Source organism: Gavia stellata, chromosome 1 (assembly GCF_030936135.1).
Source record: "Gavia stellata isolate bGavSte3 chromosome 1, bGavSte3.hap2, whole genome shotgun sequence".
NCBI classification, from domain to species: Eukaryota; Metazoa; Chordata; class Aves; order Gaviiformes; family Gaviidae; genus Gavia; species Gavia stellata.
Genome location: NC_082594.1, coordinates 81,399,727 through 81,415,750, shown reverse-complemented (window position 1 = coordinate 81,415,750; position 16,024 = coordinate 81,399,727). Strand labels below are relative to the sequence as shown.

General features: G+C 39.2%; 1 protein-coding gene across 2 annotated transcripts in view; it reads left to right on the top strand.

The window, feature by feature from the left end:
- MID1 (midline 1) overlaps positions 1-3,786 on the top strand; it is a 101,138-nt gene extending 97,352 nt beyond the window's left edge. For both annotated transcript variants that reach the window (XM_059818626.1, XM_059818617.1), the window contains exons 8-9: positions 1,602-1,809; positions 3,391-3,786. In XM_059818626.1, the coding sequence (XP_059674609.1) occupies positions 1,602-1,809; positions 3,391-3,739 (557 nt within the window). In that variant the 3' untranslated portion in view covers positions 3,740-3,786. The remainder of the gene's footprint in view (positions 1-1,601; positions 1,810-3,390) is intronic.
- Positions 3,787-16,024: the final 12,238 nt, after the last annotated feature.

Sequence of the window (16,024 nt, the reverse complement as noted above, 5' to 3'; positions counted from 1 at the left end):
TGTTAAACCTGGTAACCTACAAGCAAATGCATAACCAGAGGACCCGTTTGGAAAAGGCAATCTTTTATCCTTTTCTCTCTTTGTGACCCACTGTGGCACAAAAGCTATCTCTTAGGTGACTGTGAGAAATGATGTGACCAGATACAGTTCAGTATGGAGAAAGACATCCTTCAGATACTGCTTCAGCAACACAAAGGCTACTAACCAGTTAGGCAGGCAGGCTGCAGGTATTTTACTGCTACCAAGCGGTAAGAAAAAGCAGGTAAAATGTGCCCCAAATACTTTCCAATGGGATCATTTTATGCTTGGTCATAATATATAACTGAATATACATTATGAAAGCAGATGATAACTCTAAAGGTAAAAGTACCCCTTATCTAATTCCTGACCCATCTTTACTAACGTTAATTGAGAATTAATATTGCCTCAGTCACCTCCCATTTTAGATGTCGGCATTTTCAGATTGCCTAGAGATCTGAACCAACACACATTGACTGTCACTGTTGAGATGAACTTAATTTCATCTTACCCGCACATTAATGCTTTCAGGTTTACTGCATGAGAAATGCTTAACTCTTCCTTCATAAACTCTGAACAATTTACATCTTATTTGAAGTACACATGTCAGTGCCTGACACAGACCTCATGAGAGCACTCCTTTCTGTCTTCTGTGCATGTCATCAAATCTTCTGTTTGCATTTTTTTCCCCTTGATATGAAAGACAGTTAGAGAAAAAGGCTTTGCTGGACCACTCATGGAGTCATAGTTTCTTAGTTGTCTCCTGGTGGAGGTAAATGATCGTTCTGCTTTTTGACACAATGAGTAAGCCTGTCAGAATTGTGGTGGTCTTTATATATCTACAGGGTTCAGTTTACCAAAAAGTTTCCTGTTATTGTCTACAAACCTTGTGCTACAGCTGAAGATACTTGCCAAGAGCAACAGCCTCAGTAATGTTTTTACACCATATTATTTGGACCAAGTTACGGTTCACTTCCTTCTTTTTAATGCACAGTATCCAGCACCACATGGGCATCCTTCCAAAGCAATCCTGAATTGTTGACTGTGCTTGTTATAAATAAAGCTGTGAGTGAACGAACAGACAAGGCTAGTGCTTCTTCTTATTTTCAAACTATTTTGTGGGATTTGAAATCATACTTTTTTGTAATAACAATGAAGATGTTATTATGGAGCTTTATCCCTAGAGAATTAATAGAACATAATTTATTCTAAATCTAATATGCTGTGAAAAAAGCAACCCTCAGACCTTTATTAGCATGTATATTGGTTTCAATTACATGCAAGAATTAGAGTATTCAGGTTACCTCTAGGTCAGAGATAGTGGGCATGATGATTATGCAAGGGTCTTTTCAGGGATTATCGACACGGGGAAGTTAGTGCACAATGAGCTTGACAGTAAACTGACAATGCAAACTCGCTGTTGGAGGGAGCAGACTAGGTTAGTCTATCTCAAGAATGCTTCAGAGGAGGAGATTAATATGGTTATGCAATCTTGTGGGCTTCTTAGAGGCTCTTTAATCCACTCTTCTTTTCAAAATCAAAGCCAAACCATTCTTCTGCCATCTTTGTCTCTGCATCTCTAGGTCAGCCATTTAAATTGGATCCCAAATCTGCTCACAGAAAATTGAAAGTGTCTCATGATAACTTGACAGTGGAACGTGATGAAACATCCTCCAAGAAGAGTCACACACCAGAGCGATTCACGAGCCAAGGGAGTTACGGAGTAGCTGGCAACGTCTTCATTGACAGTGGGCGGCATTACTGGGAAGTGGTTATAAGCGGGAGTACGTGGTATGTATATAAAAATCTATGTGAAAAGAATCATTAGTTCACACCAAAGGTCCATGCAGGTCCTGGCACAGTTTCTCTGAGAAAGACCAGTAGCAGAGGCATGGTGAATGGTACATAGGCAGGACAAGCATATACTTTCACATTGTTAGTCAGACTATTTTGCCAGTCTCCAGCACTGTCAGACTCTGGAACTAAGTCTGCCAGATAGAGCATCTTTATATTTAGCGGCCTTCACAAGACTTTTACTCCATGGCTGGGGATGGTTGTTTTTTGAACCCACATACAGTACATTTTAAGATTCCAGTGAACTGGAGAGCTCAGAAATTTTCATCGTGTTTATACAACAGAGCAATCTTGGTAAGTGAAATCATTTCTTTACTAACCGTGAAAGATCTTAGCATCTTTCAATAAGAAAAAAACCCCAGCAACACAATATGAGTACAATTTGACGATCCAGTTTCACGGGGGTGGAAGTCAGATTAGCTTCTGGGGAGCGGGCACGGAGCAGCAGTGCTGTAGGTCTGTGCCTCAGGGAATGAAGCAAGGGGCAGGAAATGGAGGAGTGCATTCCTCCGCTCCTGAATGATCCTCTGTGTCATACAGGGGTGGATTTCAGGGGCCCTTTAGTCAGTAGAAGAGATGTCATCCTTTGGGATTCAAAGGCAACAATCATGACGGAAGTTAATGGAGTGGAAAAATCAGTAAGGTCTTCAGGTATGCCCACTGTCTCAAACAAGAAAAATACAGTTTGCCTGTGCCAACGCTCAGGACTGGAAATAAAGTAACTTATGGCACATTAATCTCTGTTGCTTGAAAGCCCAACAAATACTCCAGTGTCTCTAGAACGTGAGGAACTTTTACATCTCTGTTATATATGAGAAATCAGGTATTTGACTTTGGTGTCCATTAATGACAACATTTTCACAATCCTTTTACCCTGCACATCTTGCCATAAATTATGGTTTGCAGAGCAAATGTCTTCACCTACAATTCCTTCACTTGGCCCAAAACCCAGTCCCAAAAATGCTCATTCAAGTTTAAAAACCACACCAACATCTGGCAAAACATATCTGGGAATGGTAAAAATGGTTTTTTTAATGTGTCCTTTGATGTTCACTCTTGCATTCCTTCTTCTGGGCCATATATTAAAGGAGCAAGCAGAGATCAGATTAGCTGACAGATAGCAATGTATTTTAAAATCAATGAATTCCTCTGTATTCATCTGTTTGGAAGTGGAAATTTGAGGCCCACCGATTTAAACTCGGAGTTGCTGGGTGCTCAACAATTTTCCTTTTGAATACCAGAGGCGAGTGCTCCAAAAAATTACCATAGCAGCCAAACTACAAACAATGCAAGGGACAATAAAGTTTCCCTGACCTCTCAGACCCAAAAGAGAGTTCGGGAAAAACATTAATTAAGCCTGTGCAGATATTGTGGTGAAACATCACTTAATTAGAGCTTAACCAGCAGAAATAAGAGGCTGGGGTATTCCAATGAGTCCTCTGGGCTAACAATTGACTTCACCGAGAGACAAACATGGCAGGAAACATTTGCTTCCTTGAGTTGTTTTTTGTTTTGCAGGTATGCCATTGGTATTTCTTACAAGTCAGCACCAAAGCATGAGTGGATCGGGAAGAATTCTGCCTCCTGGGTGCTTTGCCGCTGCAATAACACGTGGGTGGTGCGGCACAACAGCAAAGAAATCCCCATCGAGCCCGCGCCTCACCTCCGGCGGGTTGGGATTTTGCTGGACTATGACAACGGTTCCCTTGCTTTTTATGATGCTTTGAACTCCCTACACCTTTACACTTTTGACATTACATTTGGGCAGCCGGTGTGCCCCACGTTCACTGTGTGGAATAAGTGTTTGACCATTATAACTGGCTTGCCTATCCCTGACCACCTAGACTCCTCCGAGCAGCTCGCATGACTGCTAAAAGCCAAAAGGTAGGACAACGTGTCTTCCCAGGGTGGCCAGGTGGCTGCCCGCAGGAGTTTGCCCGGAGCTGGCAGACCGCGTGGCATCCCGGTCATCACTGCGGAATCTGGCCAGAACTGAAAAGGGCAGAATATCTCTTTACTGTGTACTTTGTATGGAAGGACAAGAAGTGGCTTTAATAATGTCTTAGAACTTTCTTTTGCAGTTGGTTTTGTTTGGTTGGTTTTGTATTTAGTCTCTTACAGGAAGATTTATAAATTATTTATAAAATCAAAAAAAAAAAAAAAGTGAGAGAGAGAAGGGAAAGCCTGGTTTGGACACCTGGAAAATGGCTTATTTGTTTTGCACATTGATGGTCCTATTAATTAAAGTTTCATCAGCCCTTTACAACATTTTATTTTACAGTGGATAAAAGCAGGAAACTGGAAGGATGAAAACTGTGCAATGGACAAGTCAGTATACAGCAGGTTTTATTCATACCAATATTAGTGCTCCCATTACCAGCCTTACTGAGTGCGAGATCTCCCAGTTTCTACTTTGCACATAGGAGTGTGTAGACCAAAAAGAACAAAAATAAACAAGTGAGGAAGTGGAGCTAGCCAACTCAGCAAAAGAAGAAATTTTAATTTACTTCTGTTCACAGGGCAGTGCTCTCTTTGTTCATAAAAAACATGTGGAATATCTCCTAGAAATGTGAGTGGATAAATCATCTGGCGATTTATTTTATTGATGGCAACATTCCCATCTACCAGTGCTTCGCCTTCGTCTTTGGGAAACATTGTAGAATCACTGAGGATGTGAAAGACTGATACCATCTGAAAATCAGCAACACTGGAGAAGTGCAGCCAATCCAAGGTCTGACTGTAGAATAATTTAATAAAGCACGGCATCATTTAAGGATTGATTGTAATAGAAGATGTCACGGTTCTGATGGTAGACATGTGAATGCTTATTGCTGATTTTACAAGGTTCAACATAGCAGGCCCAGCCAACAACCTGGAAGTGAGACATGCGCCACTTTACCATTGATTTTAAATTAAATACAAATGTTTCATTGTTGTACACTATGTAGTCTCTATAACAAAGCAAGGAAATCTGTTTTACATGTGCTGTATGGAGAAACACTGCAGCTGGGGTTTGCTCATAGTTATCATTGTCCTGGGTTGTTTGGGAAAGCATGGTTCTCTTTGTGAATAAGGAGTAAATAACAAGTTTTCAGCATCAGTAGGAATCTGCACAGACAGGCCCTGTATTCGTGTTGGTGGATGAACTTCAGTGAAGGCAATAGAGGTTGTACCTACTTTATCTCAAAGCCAAATCAGGTGCATTTTTTTTCTCTTTTCCTTCTACAGAATAGGAGCCCTTTGTAATTATTGCAAAGCTTATGTATAAATGATCATTTTGGGAGATGCTTGAGGCATATGACAACTTTAAAAGAATGGTTTTTCTACAGTGTTCTGTTGTTACGATGCAAGTGGTAAAAATCTGCCTGTGTAGAAAAAGGATAAATTGAATATCAGCTTTAAGAAAAGATTTGCTCAATAATTTATAACCATGGTTTAGGTGTCTTTTGAAAAGGATGCCTTAATGCACTTTGTTCACTAATGGATAAAAAAAAAAAAAAAGGTCCCAAGCTAAGCTTCAGATTTTTTAAATACTGATTCTCCAGGTACAAAGCTGTACTACAGTTTGCCTTATGATGATGTAGAAAACTTATGAGCAAGATGAGGAGTACATACATGCCTATTTGGTTTTTTTCCTTTTTAAATAGAAAATAAAGGCCTATCCATGTTCCTTTGATTTCCCTTTACATGCCCTGCTAACTGCTGAAATAAATGGAGAAAAGTCTGGCAGTATGTTGTTGGTACCATGGCTTTCAGCTGGGGCAGCATCCTGTGGTTCACAGGTAAGAGCCACTGATCTTTCCAGAGTTGACAGAAATAAGGGAAACTCTGTACGTATAGTGAACTGCAGTGTTTATCATAGTGTCTTTAATAATCAAGAAATGTATACCCTCAAAAATGAAAAAGTAATTAAATCCTCAAACATTATTTTTTATAATTGAGCACAATGTTACCAATACAATCTGATGTACATTGCGCAGATGATCTGGCCTGGGATGTTTGGGAGGTAGCTGAGATGGCATGAAAATCATTATAATGAGTTGACAGGAGATGACTGATGCAAAGCAGTGATGAAAAGATGTGGAGGAAAGGAGTTTTAATGTAGGGTTATTGCCAAGTTTCTGCCTAAAAGGAAAGGGTGTATTACCAAAGTACATGTAGCAAGGCTGTGTATCTTCTCTCTTGCATCTAGAAGCTGATTTCAGTAGTGGACAAACTGAAAACACTGTTCAGTGTTTGGCCAAACGATGTTGGCAGAGATTGAGCTGGATGGAAATAACACCATGAATTTGAAAAGATCCCCAATGATCTTTCATATTTTCACTGTAAAGATAGACCGTGAGTCTAAAGACAGATCATGATTTTGACCAACGGAGAAAGAATGGTCTATTATCTACAGGCATTGCTGTATCATTTTTATTTTAACACAGAATGCTTAATTTGGAGCTAAGCCACATTACTCCAGTGGACTATTCATTCAGTCAGTACCCTTTGTGCGTATATGTTTGTGTATATATGCATACATATGTATGGGTACACACACACCTCAGTATATGCACAAATATAGTGTGTAATTGTGTATATGCATACACACATATATACACACACAGACTGACAGTAATTAGTCAGGTGTTCCTTTTTTGCTTGTTTCTTGAACAATTTCATATTCTGTATGACTATGAGGAAACAAGTTTGCTATGAACGGTATTCTTCTGGACATTTTTTAACCCACAAAATCTGTTTATTTTACAATACCTGATTTAATGCCTGATTAATCAATAAAAACATCCATTTGAAAATGTAGCTTCTGTGGTCTGTGGCATTTTGCATGGTCCATAGCAATCAATTGAAAACTGGGGGAGTGGTAATCTTTGTGTAAAAATAAAACATGGTACTTTAATGTAGTGTGCAGTCTTAGATGAGGGGGTTTTCCCTGATTTTTGAAAGTTTTGTGACTAGGAATGAGGTAGCATTGTATAATGCCATGTTTAACAAAGGCAGACTTTTGAGGAATAGTCTGCTGAGTTGCAAGCAATGAATGTATTAGATAAAGTCTGTGTGGTATAATGGTTGTTTCAAAGGTGTGTTTAAAACCCAAGCTGGGATTCAGCAGAGTTAGAGCAAACAATAGCACAACCTCTTTAGAAGACAGTAGCATTGGCTCAGAGTAGTCAAAGCTCGTCTAGCTTGAGGTAGTGGAATGGTGGGGGACTTTTTTCTCTCTGAGGCCAGATAAGATCTTCCATGTGTTAGGCTCCCATGTGTTAATGCATGTCTAATGGGGAAAAAGTAATTCAGGAATGGGCTGTATGTCATAAATCATTTAGTAGACTGTCTCCAGCCCACTGTTTATTCCCATTGTTGGCTTTCAGAGAGAAAAAAAGTTGCTGCATTTTCTGCGATGAGTTTATTCTTTGTCTGTTTTGGGTATCCCATTTCTCAATTGCTCAGTGAAGAGACCCCCAGTAAGCAGTGGGTAGGAAGCATAAAAATCCCTCAATTGTGGATACACTGTGAAAAGCTGGAAATCTGCAAGTAGAGGTGAAAACACATGCACGTTCTTCATTATGTTAGTGATAGTAGGTCACGAAACAGCAGTGTGCATTATCTGTTTTAACCCTGCGACTTAATTGCAAAGAATGTATTATTTCCATGTTACAAAATGCAACAGGACACTATTGACAGTCCAAATCAAAGTGTCACCCATTTAACCATTTCATTTTGAGATGGCCAGCATTTGTAACACTATGAAGAACTATTGGCTGTGGGAGATTTCATTAAACAATTAACTGACATCGAACACAGTTTAAGTAGTACGTTCTTAATTATTCTGATAAAGCAGATGCCTAGTAGTTCCAAGATTCTGCTTTAGTTACAACAGCACAAATTCCAGATAAGCCTACACACAAAAACAAAGTGAGAATTGCTAGTGGCTCTTATCTGTGTCACCAAAACTGAGACTATTCGTTTTAACTGGAAACAGTGTCTTCATTTCTGGTTTGGGAGTGAAGAAGTGTTGGACCCACACAGACAGTACACACTGGGCCATCTCAGTAACTGTCCAGGGCACACCGGGCCTGAAGGCCATTGGTGGGGCAGCTTTGAGAAGCTAGTGATAAAGAAAAAACTTGCACAGGTTGCTTCTGTAGTGATGTACTGGCAGTTTTCTTGTAACACCATCTCTAATGAGTTTTCACATACTGATCTTTCCAGTAGTGGAAGTGTGTATTAAGATACAGGAATGTAAACCACAGTATTTTCCTCTGTTATTGGGTTGCTTGCCCATTTAGAAATTAGCAGAGTGTTCTGAACTTCAGCCTTAATTTTTGTCTTCTCCACATGCAGGAAAGCCTTGGTCACTCCCAATTGCTGACGGTGGGTGCTCTAGGTTATGCTGAGCTATTTGGTTTTTTTGTGCTTTCTGAAGTGAAAGAAACTCTCTTTACATTTTAACCTTTGATTTAGCACTTGATTTTGATATAAAAAACTTAAAAGACTAAAGAGCAATTATGTTAACAATGCTTCAATGTGGATGAGACTTGGTTTGGACGTGAGGCTTAAGACGTCTGTGTACATAAATCTCCATGCCAGGACAGACTGATTTGTCATTCACGTGGGAGTTGAACAGTACAGGTGCAAGTGTTTTCTTCTGAGGTAGGCTTTTGCATTAACTCCACTCTTGGAGTGGAATATTCTCTTTCGTTCTTTTTTTTAAATTGGTTTTCTGATTCAAGTGCAGACCATGCTAGTAAGACTGTAAGTAAGACTGTCTTTCATGTTACTTATTCTAGCAAACCCTACCATGTCATGTGCCTTTGGCAGGTCACTGGACACATCAGCTGCAACCATAACCTTTGCCACATCACCTCCAATGTGTGGACTGATGTTTAAGCCATTGACCAAGTATGTAACTTTCCCAGGTGTGATTCACCTTGCTTTGAGTAAGGAACTCTAGCACAAGTGGTGATACCAGTTTGAGGTGAGAGGCTCATATATTTCACAAGGATGATATAGGAAAGATATGGGCTTGAATACCATCAGCATTGAGGCAGTTCCGGTTTAGAAGCATGGCAATGTATTAGGAAGGCATGAAGTCTTCTACTTTTCTTAGACTTATTCTCCTACAATGTGATCAACAGTGTCATTATTACTGCTGCCTGAGAGAGGGACAGAGGTAGCAAAAGAGGGATTTTGGAGCAGTGCTGAGATCATTTGGAGTGAGAGGACAGCTAGGAATCTGCCACCACTACTTGCCCTGGCACCATGCTGCCTGCAGCTCTGCAAAGCGAGTCTGCACCTATTCTTTCTTTTGTTACAGCTCAGCCCCAATCCAAATTCTTAAATGACAGGAAAAAAATATTGCAATTATATGTTTGAAATCCTAACCTGAATAAAAGCAGCAGGGCAGGGATGACAGCCCCAGGCCTTGATTCTCCTTTATTCACCCAGATTTTAACATCTGTTGACTTCAAAGGGATAGTCCTGATTTACATAGAGGTAGGTACAAGACCATGAATCTTCAGTTTCCAAAGGGTCAAACCCAAGTGAAGCAGAAGCCCCTGTGCAAACAGCTCAGCATTACTATTAAATCATGTCTTTGGAGAAAGCACATTAGCTGCTAGCAAAACTGCAGTTTCTCAGGAGCTGTTTCCCAAGACCAGCACAGGTGTGTTTTAAAATGTATGGTTCTTTTAAAATGTATGGTTCAATAACATTCTTCTTGGGTGAATTGTTCAGGCAATGCTTTGCTGTTTCCTCCAAGCAGGGCGGGAACAATTCTCTTAGCAGGTGCTGTGTTACTTTCATAAAAATCATGAGAATGGCAGATACATAAGTTATGATATAATGCTGCAACATAAGACTATTGTTCTTGGACTTATATTTAAAAATGCATAATAACTGAAGAAGTTTAAAAGTCTACTTTCTCTAACTGTTTGTCCTAATTTATACAATTATTTTAATGTATGGAGATGTTCCCTCTCAAAGAATATCACCTAATTTCTTTTTAATACAGACAGACACATAGTAATTAGGAGTATTCCTGAAAATCCATGAATTCATGGAATAGCTTATAATCAAGCCTTTGAAAGACAGCAAATAGAGGCTTTTTGTTTTGCATTGTGTTAGTCATTGAACAGGGGAAAAAAACTATAGCTGTTCAGATCACTGGAACATTTAAAAAATTACAGCCAATAGCCACACAAGAAGATGGTAAAGTTTTCATTAGCAATTTTTTATTTCTCCCTCATTTTTATTTTACACGGAGAACAACCTATTCCACTTGAAAATATTTCTCTGTTATTCTTCCATTTCTTCAGCTTTCTCTTCTGTTTTCAGTCTCATTTTCAGATTTTAAATATTAGAGTAGCAAGAAGTGTGTGTTTTAAAAAGCTGGATTTATTTTTTATTTCCTTGAAAATTACCTTCTTCAGGAGATTCACAGAAAATGAAATGAGAATTCAAAATATTAATGCAATATGGGAGCTTGAAAGTTGAAAACATTTTTGAAGTAGAAGTTAAAGAAGGAATGCAGATAAGCCTGTCACTTTTCTACAGTTACTGAATTATTTGGTTTCAATATTCTGGGCTTAAGAGTATTGCTCTCTAATTAAAACAGTGTTATGGGACCTGATTAAGGAGCACAAGCAGAGGAATAGTAGATTATTTTACAATAACCCTGGAACAAGTTCCCTTTAATAGCAATACATATATTCAACTTCATTAATGTCAGCTCACTTTTTTGGGGTTTTTTTTTTCACTTTTAAATACAGTGCGTCCTCTCTAGTAGTAATTCCCAGCCTACATAGAAATATGTGTTTCTTTTGGGAAGCATTAGGGTCTAATTCCTTATGGAATTGGGAAAAAAGTCCTCCCTATGGCAGGTGTGAAGGTGATGCTAGGACAGTGAGAACATCTCCCACTGGCAGGGGGCAATTTGATCTATATTTCTGTCATCTTGTCTGTGAGAGTAGTAGTGATGGCCAAACTGAGGATGAAATAAGTTCATCCAGATTTGTGGGTGTGGGAAGACATGGAATGCCTCTCTGGTGAATCATGACTAGTGATTACAACCAGTGGTAGACTCAACCCAGAATTCGAAATTAGCAAATGGAGATTAGTTCCTTAATACAATCAGTAACATATCCTTTTAATTTCTTCAGGTGACTGTGACCTCTCTCTCAATTTGTCCAGCAGTTTACATACACATGCTCATTGAACATCTGTTAAAGTTGGAGTTCAAAATGTTTGGGGTTTTTTTTAACTGTCAGTTTTTTGTGAAACTGCTTTGAAAACAAACATTGCTGATACAATGTCAGTAGCTTATGGCAGAGCGTAGAAGTGAGAAACAATGTAGGACCTAGAGAATAAATACAGGTGCAGACTGAGTTCAGAACAGCATAATACTGCTCATAAACATAGTTTCCATCAATCCTAATTGAAATTATTCATGTAGGTGAAGAGGGAGAAACACAACTGAATTCAACCTTGGCATATGCATGAATAATGGTCAGTACAAAGTAGCACAGAGGCTGAAACAATTGAAAAACAGGGCTCTTTTCTGTAAAATTAATAGTTGATACTGTTTCTCTTCTAACAGTTGGATCATAGCATTCCAACATTGCATATATTTAAACAAGCAGGAAGTATTATTAAGAAAGTGCCCTGAGTTATGCTGTAAATTCTTACAAATGCAAGACCAATTGAGGAAATTAGGATAAATCTTTGAATGATAAACACAAAAAGAACAACAGAAAAAGAAAAGTTATTTATTCACAATCAATAATTCAACCAACTGTACCCAAACCATCCTTTCTTATTAGAATACATGCTGCCTTCCTGCATCCCTCCATGGAGAGGATGAAACAGGAACACTTTGTCTTTCTGTTCTTATGAAGTCAGTGCTCCATATTAGTGTTACTTGGAAATCTCTTAGGATGAATAAATTTAGTAGGAACAAGTACAGAGTTCTCACCAGTCTTGGAGCCTGAATAAGCCATTAGCCAGTTTCAAGGATAAATCACCATCAAGTTATGAATGCTTTCATATACTTTAACTGTGCAAGAAGAAACATGTAGCATTAAAAAAAAATGACCAGTTCTATATCGTTGCGGGAATAGACGTCATTTTTTCCAGCTACAAAGCTGCTGTTTGTTACAGGGACAGGAAAATATTTTTATGGACTTGTTACAAAGCACCTGCACTTGTGCTAGTTCTCATGCACACAGAAGTGCTGTAGCCCTAGGTCCTGACAGCCTTTTACCTGTCTAGGGAATTCAAAAGCTCTGCAAATCATGCTGAAGGATGGTTTGGTGTGTGTGGGCACAACTTTCCCACTGGCACAACTTTTCCTGCTTCCCCACAAGTAGAAGGAGAGGCAAGCCAGCTCCCAAAGGTCTTCAGCTCTAATCCTTCCCTGACATCTCTCATGGCAGAAACAGTAAGGCCACAGACTGGCCCTTGTCTCCATATCTTGTGTGGCAACAGAATTATGCTATGAAGCTGAAGCAGGCTCCTCTGGCTAAGTAAGGAACCTGACCCTGCAGAAAGAGAGGTTAAACTAGCTCCACTAGCAAGGTTCAGACATTTCTCGAGTAGCTTCCCCAGCTTCTGCTGCAGTCAGGAAACGCAAGGGACATCTGCTGCAAGACAGGGTGTGAAGATGACACATCTAAAGACATGTCCGAAAGGCTCAAAGAGAAAATTTTAAGTGGCATTCATCCTCATAGGAAGGTCTGCATAAGAAGGCTGGGATACAGTTTTCCATGTTTCCATGAAGGCATGGAAAGCTTACTCCTTATGCCTCAGGTTTGGTAGTGCTTGTAGGCAGGTAGGCCTCACAGTTAATTTTGAAGAGTGGAATATCATTGTCCCATGTTTTTCTCCCCAGTCTCCTAAAAGTTTGACAAATGGCAAGAAAAATTTGTTGAATTCCACTGCATGAAGGCTCATACCACCGGTCTTCATTGTCAAAATGAAGACAATGCAAAAAGAGGAAACAAAACCTGTGTGTGCAAAATTCTTATTTGTTACAACTGACATATCTGACATATTTTTAATCAGATATTATAATAGTAACAGAAACGAAGTTGAAGATTTATCATGGATGGAACTCTGATAATGAAAGATAGAAATAAAAGTTGAAGGCAGAAATAGAATAACTGGGGAATGCACCCAGGAATGTAAAACCAGAAAGGGTTGCTACCATGGTGCAATGAGTCTGGTAGAAGCTCATCGGGAAGACTGCAAAATTCTGGTCTACCATAGAAAGGTGATATTCAGTAACACAGGAGCAGAGAAAGGATCATCAGAAGGGAAACCCAAGGGAGAGCCTCAGTTAAAAGGGGAGATACATATGTGGTTTATTTAGTCTAGCAATTGATAGCTGAAGGGAGATAAGGTTGTTGTGTCTGTAAACATATGATTAGGGGTAGCACCGGGAAAGGAGAATAACAGTTTTAAGTAAAAATCAATATTGGTATGAGAATAAATGCAGTCAACCTGTTTATGGACAATTAGGTCTACCGAAATCAAGACGGTTACTTCACAGGACAGCAAGAGGAAAAAGGAACCTTGCTGTTTCTGGGACGAAGCTTTGTGGGTGAGATTAATCACACTTCAATCTAAATGCCCAAATATTAGTTGACTAGACCTAAGCGTGTTTTCTAGGCACCTTCTATAACAAATGGGAAGCAAATAGCATCTCCAAATATTCATCCCAGATATTCAGCAAACCTAACTCAGAACAGGAAGAATCCCATTCCATGACTGATTTTTCACCATTGGTCATATGAGGAGTCACAGGCAGCTAGTGTGTACTTGATACCTGCCTTTTATACAGCTAAAGGCACATCAAGTGACTATCACTCTCTATATTTAGCAAATGGTATATCAACATTTTTATAGTCGTGATTATAGAGTAAATCCATTTCTTTGGATAGAATACAGAAATTTATAGACAGTTTCTGACTTAAAATCCTTGCTGTGCTGAAGTAAGCAGGCAATTTTTCATTGGCCTCAGTGAAGCCCAGATGTCACCTCTTAAATATGATCAAGGTGAAATATTGTAAGTCAAAGTCATATTAAATGTGAACATCTCCCCTAACCAAGGACTATTCTAGCCACTGAGCCCTTGTTTTTTCAAAGTAGGTTATTTATAATAATGCTTCAGTAAAATGGCCATCCATGCAAAGTCAATGAATGAAAATGCATCTATTTGACAACAGAACAAACCACCTTTGAGATTATGTGTGCTTGTATGCATTCTATTGCAATGACTGTGCGCACAAGTATTTTAGACTCCAAACTGGGTAGCCTGTCCAATGCTGCAAAATGCTATGTATTAATAGTAAGCATTGTTCTAGCATTATTCTTAAAGTTTGTTTGAATAGATGTCACAATAAGATCTCCTCTGGCATTTCCTGAATTCAACATGTAGCTATAAGCTAGAATAGCTAGATACAAGTTGACATGGCAGCGTCATACATTCCTGACAATAGTAATCATATATCGGTGTGATAGACCGAGTACAAGTATTCAACTCACGGTGCCTGTGCCAAACGGGTTTTGTTTATGGAATCAAAAGCTCCTCAGCATAATTCTCTTCTAATGGAAAAATAGCCAACAATTATAAGTTAAAAGGAATGTATAAGAGATAGCTGAGAAGTGCTGGCTCTTTAACATGTAAGTTGGATGCTGAGGTCAAAAGTACTCATTTTACTATGATGTGATGTATTTGCGTCTTCTGCAAAGGAAGTAGGGCTGGTTCTCTGAAGGATAACCGACAGTCCTTTTGATATTGATGGCAGATTGTTTTGGATGGCTACTGTCCAGAAAATCTTAATGGGGAGAGAAAAATATTCTGTGGATGGATGTAAATATCCCTTTTTCCAGGGTTTTATCTTAGACTCACCTCTCTACACTGTATAGGTTACTTTCAGAGGTTTCTTTTTATCTGTCTCTAAACAGCATGAATATTTAGCTAATGATGCCCTGGTGAGGTACGATTCATCCTTCAGGTTAATAGAGTGCACAGTTGAAAAACCCCTTCACATGCAAAGTATTGTTAACTGCTTGTTCTTCGTAAAAGGGAAGGAAATGACTCAGGCTGGAGAAGTGCTATAGTGAAGATTGTTGATGCTCTTCAAGCTGATAGAAAAAGAACTGCTCAAATAAAAGGTGAGAGTTTCTACAGGAAGCACTTTCTGATGGGAAAAGGATTAGCACTCCAGGAAGGATAACTAAGGAAAACTGACAGAAAATCACCCAAACTAGGCAAACATTTTGGAAAAGGCTTGGCAAAAAGGGATTTAATGGGATTCAAGTTACAGTGAAAAGTGGAATATGGACAGGACTGAGGTAGTCTGGTGTGCTTTGGAGTGACCAGTCTGAGGATTTCTATTTGCAGAGAGTATGGGAATAGCTTGTGAAACTGCACTGGCCCATCCTGCTTATGCGTCTTGGAGTCAGAAGCAGCAGCAGAAAATAAAGGAAATGAAATACAAGTCAAGAAAGAAGGAACTGGGAACATTTTGTTTTCCTTTTCTACTCATTAAAAAGAAAAAGAAATTTGAAATATCCAACAGCAGGAAACAACATAGCATGAAAAACTTCTGTAAAATGACAATCTTTCTCCTCACATTTGTGATTTGTAACATCAATGATTATTGAAATGGAGAAAGCTTTTAAACTGTAACTTATTTTCACTGGTTGTGACAACTTGCTAATTACTGGTGTTAATTTTCACTATTTGAACAAAATGTTCCTTCATTTCTGCTGCCTAAAACTCAGTCAGCCCACAATTCTGATTCACGTGCAAGCAGGGCCTTACGTCCTTAGGTATTTCCCAGTCCATACAAGTGTGGAACTAATCCTATCTCCTTATAAACTCTGGGCCCTTCCAATAGCACAGTGGGAACACAGAGCCACTTTTTTCTGGCTCTACTTGACCCTACCAAGGTTTTTGGTAAATTTTGTAATTAGGCAGGTACTGTGTCCCTGTGAGGCCTTTAGGTTTGGGAGGTTGGTGGGTTGATGTGACAGAAGTAGGGCTGATTTGTCTTTTACACAGAAGCAGACACTGACACTAAGTGGTTAAAAGCAACAATGGATGGTTTTGTGCCAAATTGCTGGAATGGAATGTGTCTGAAGGGTG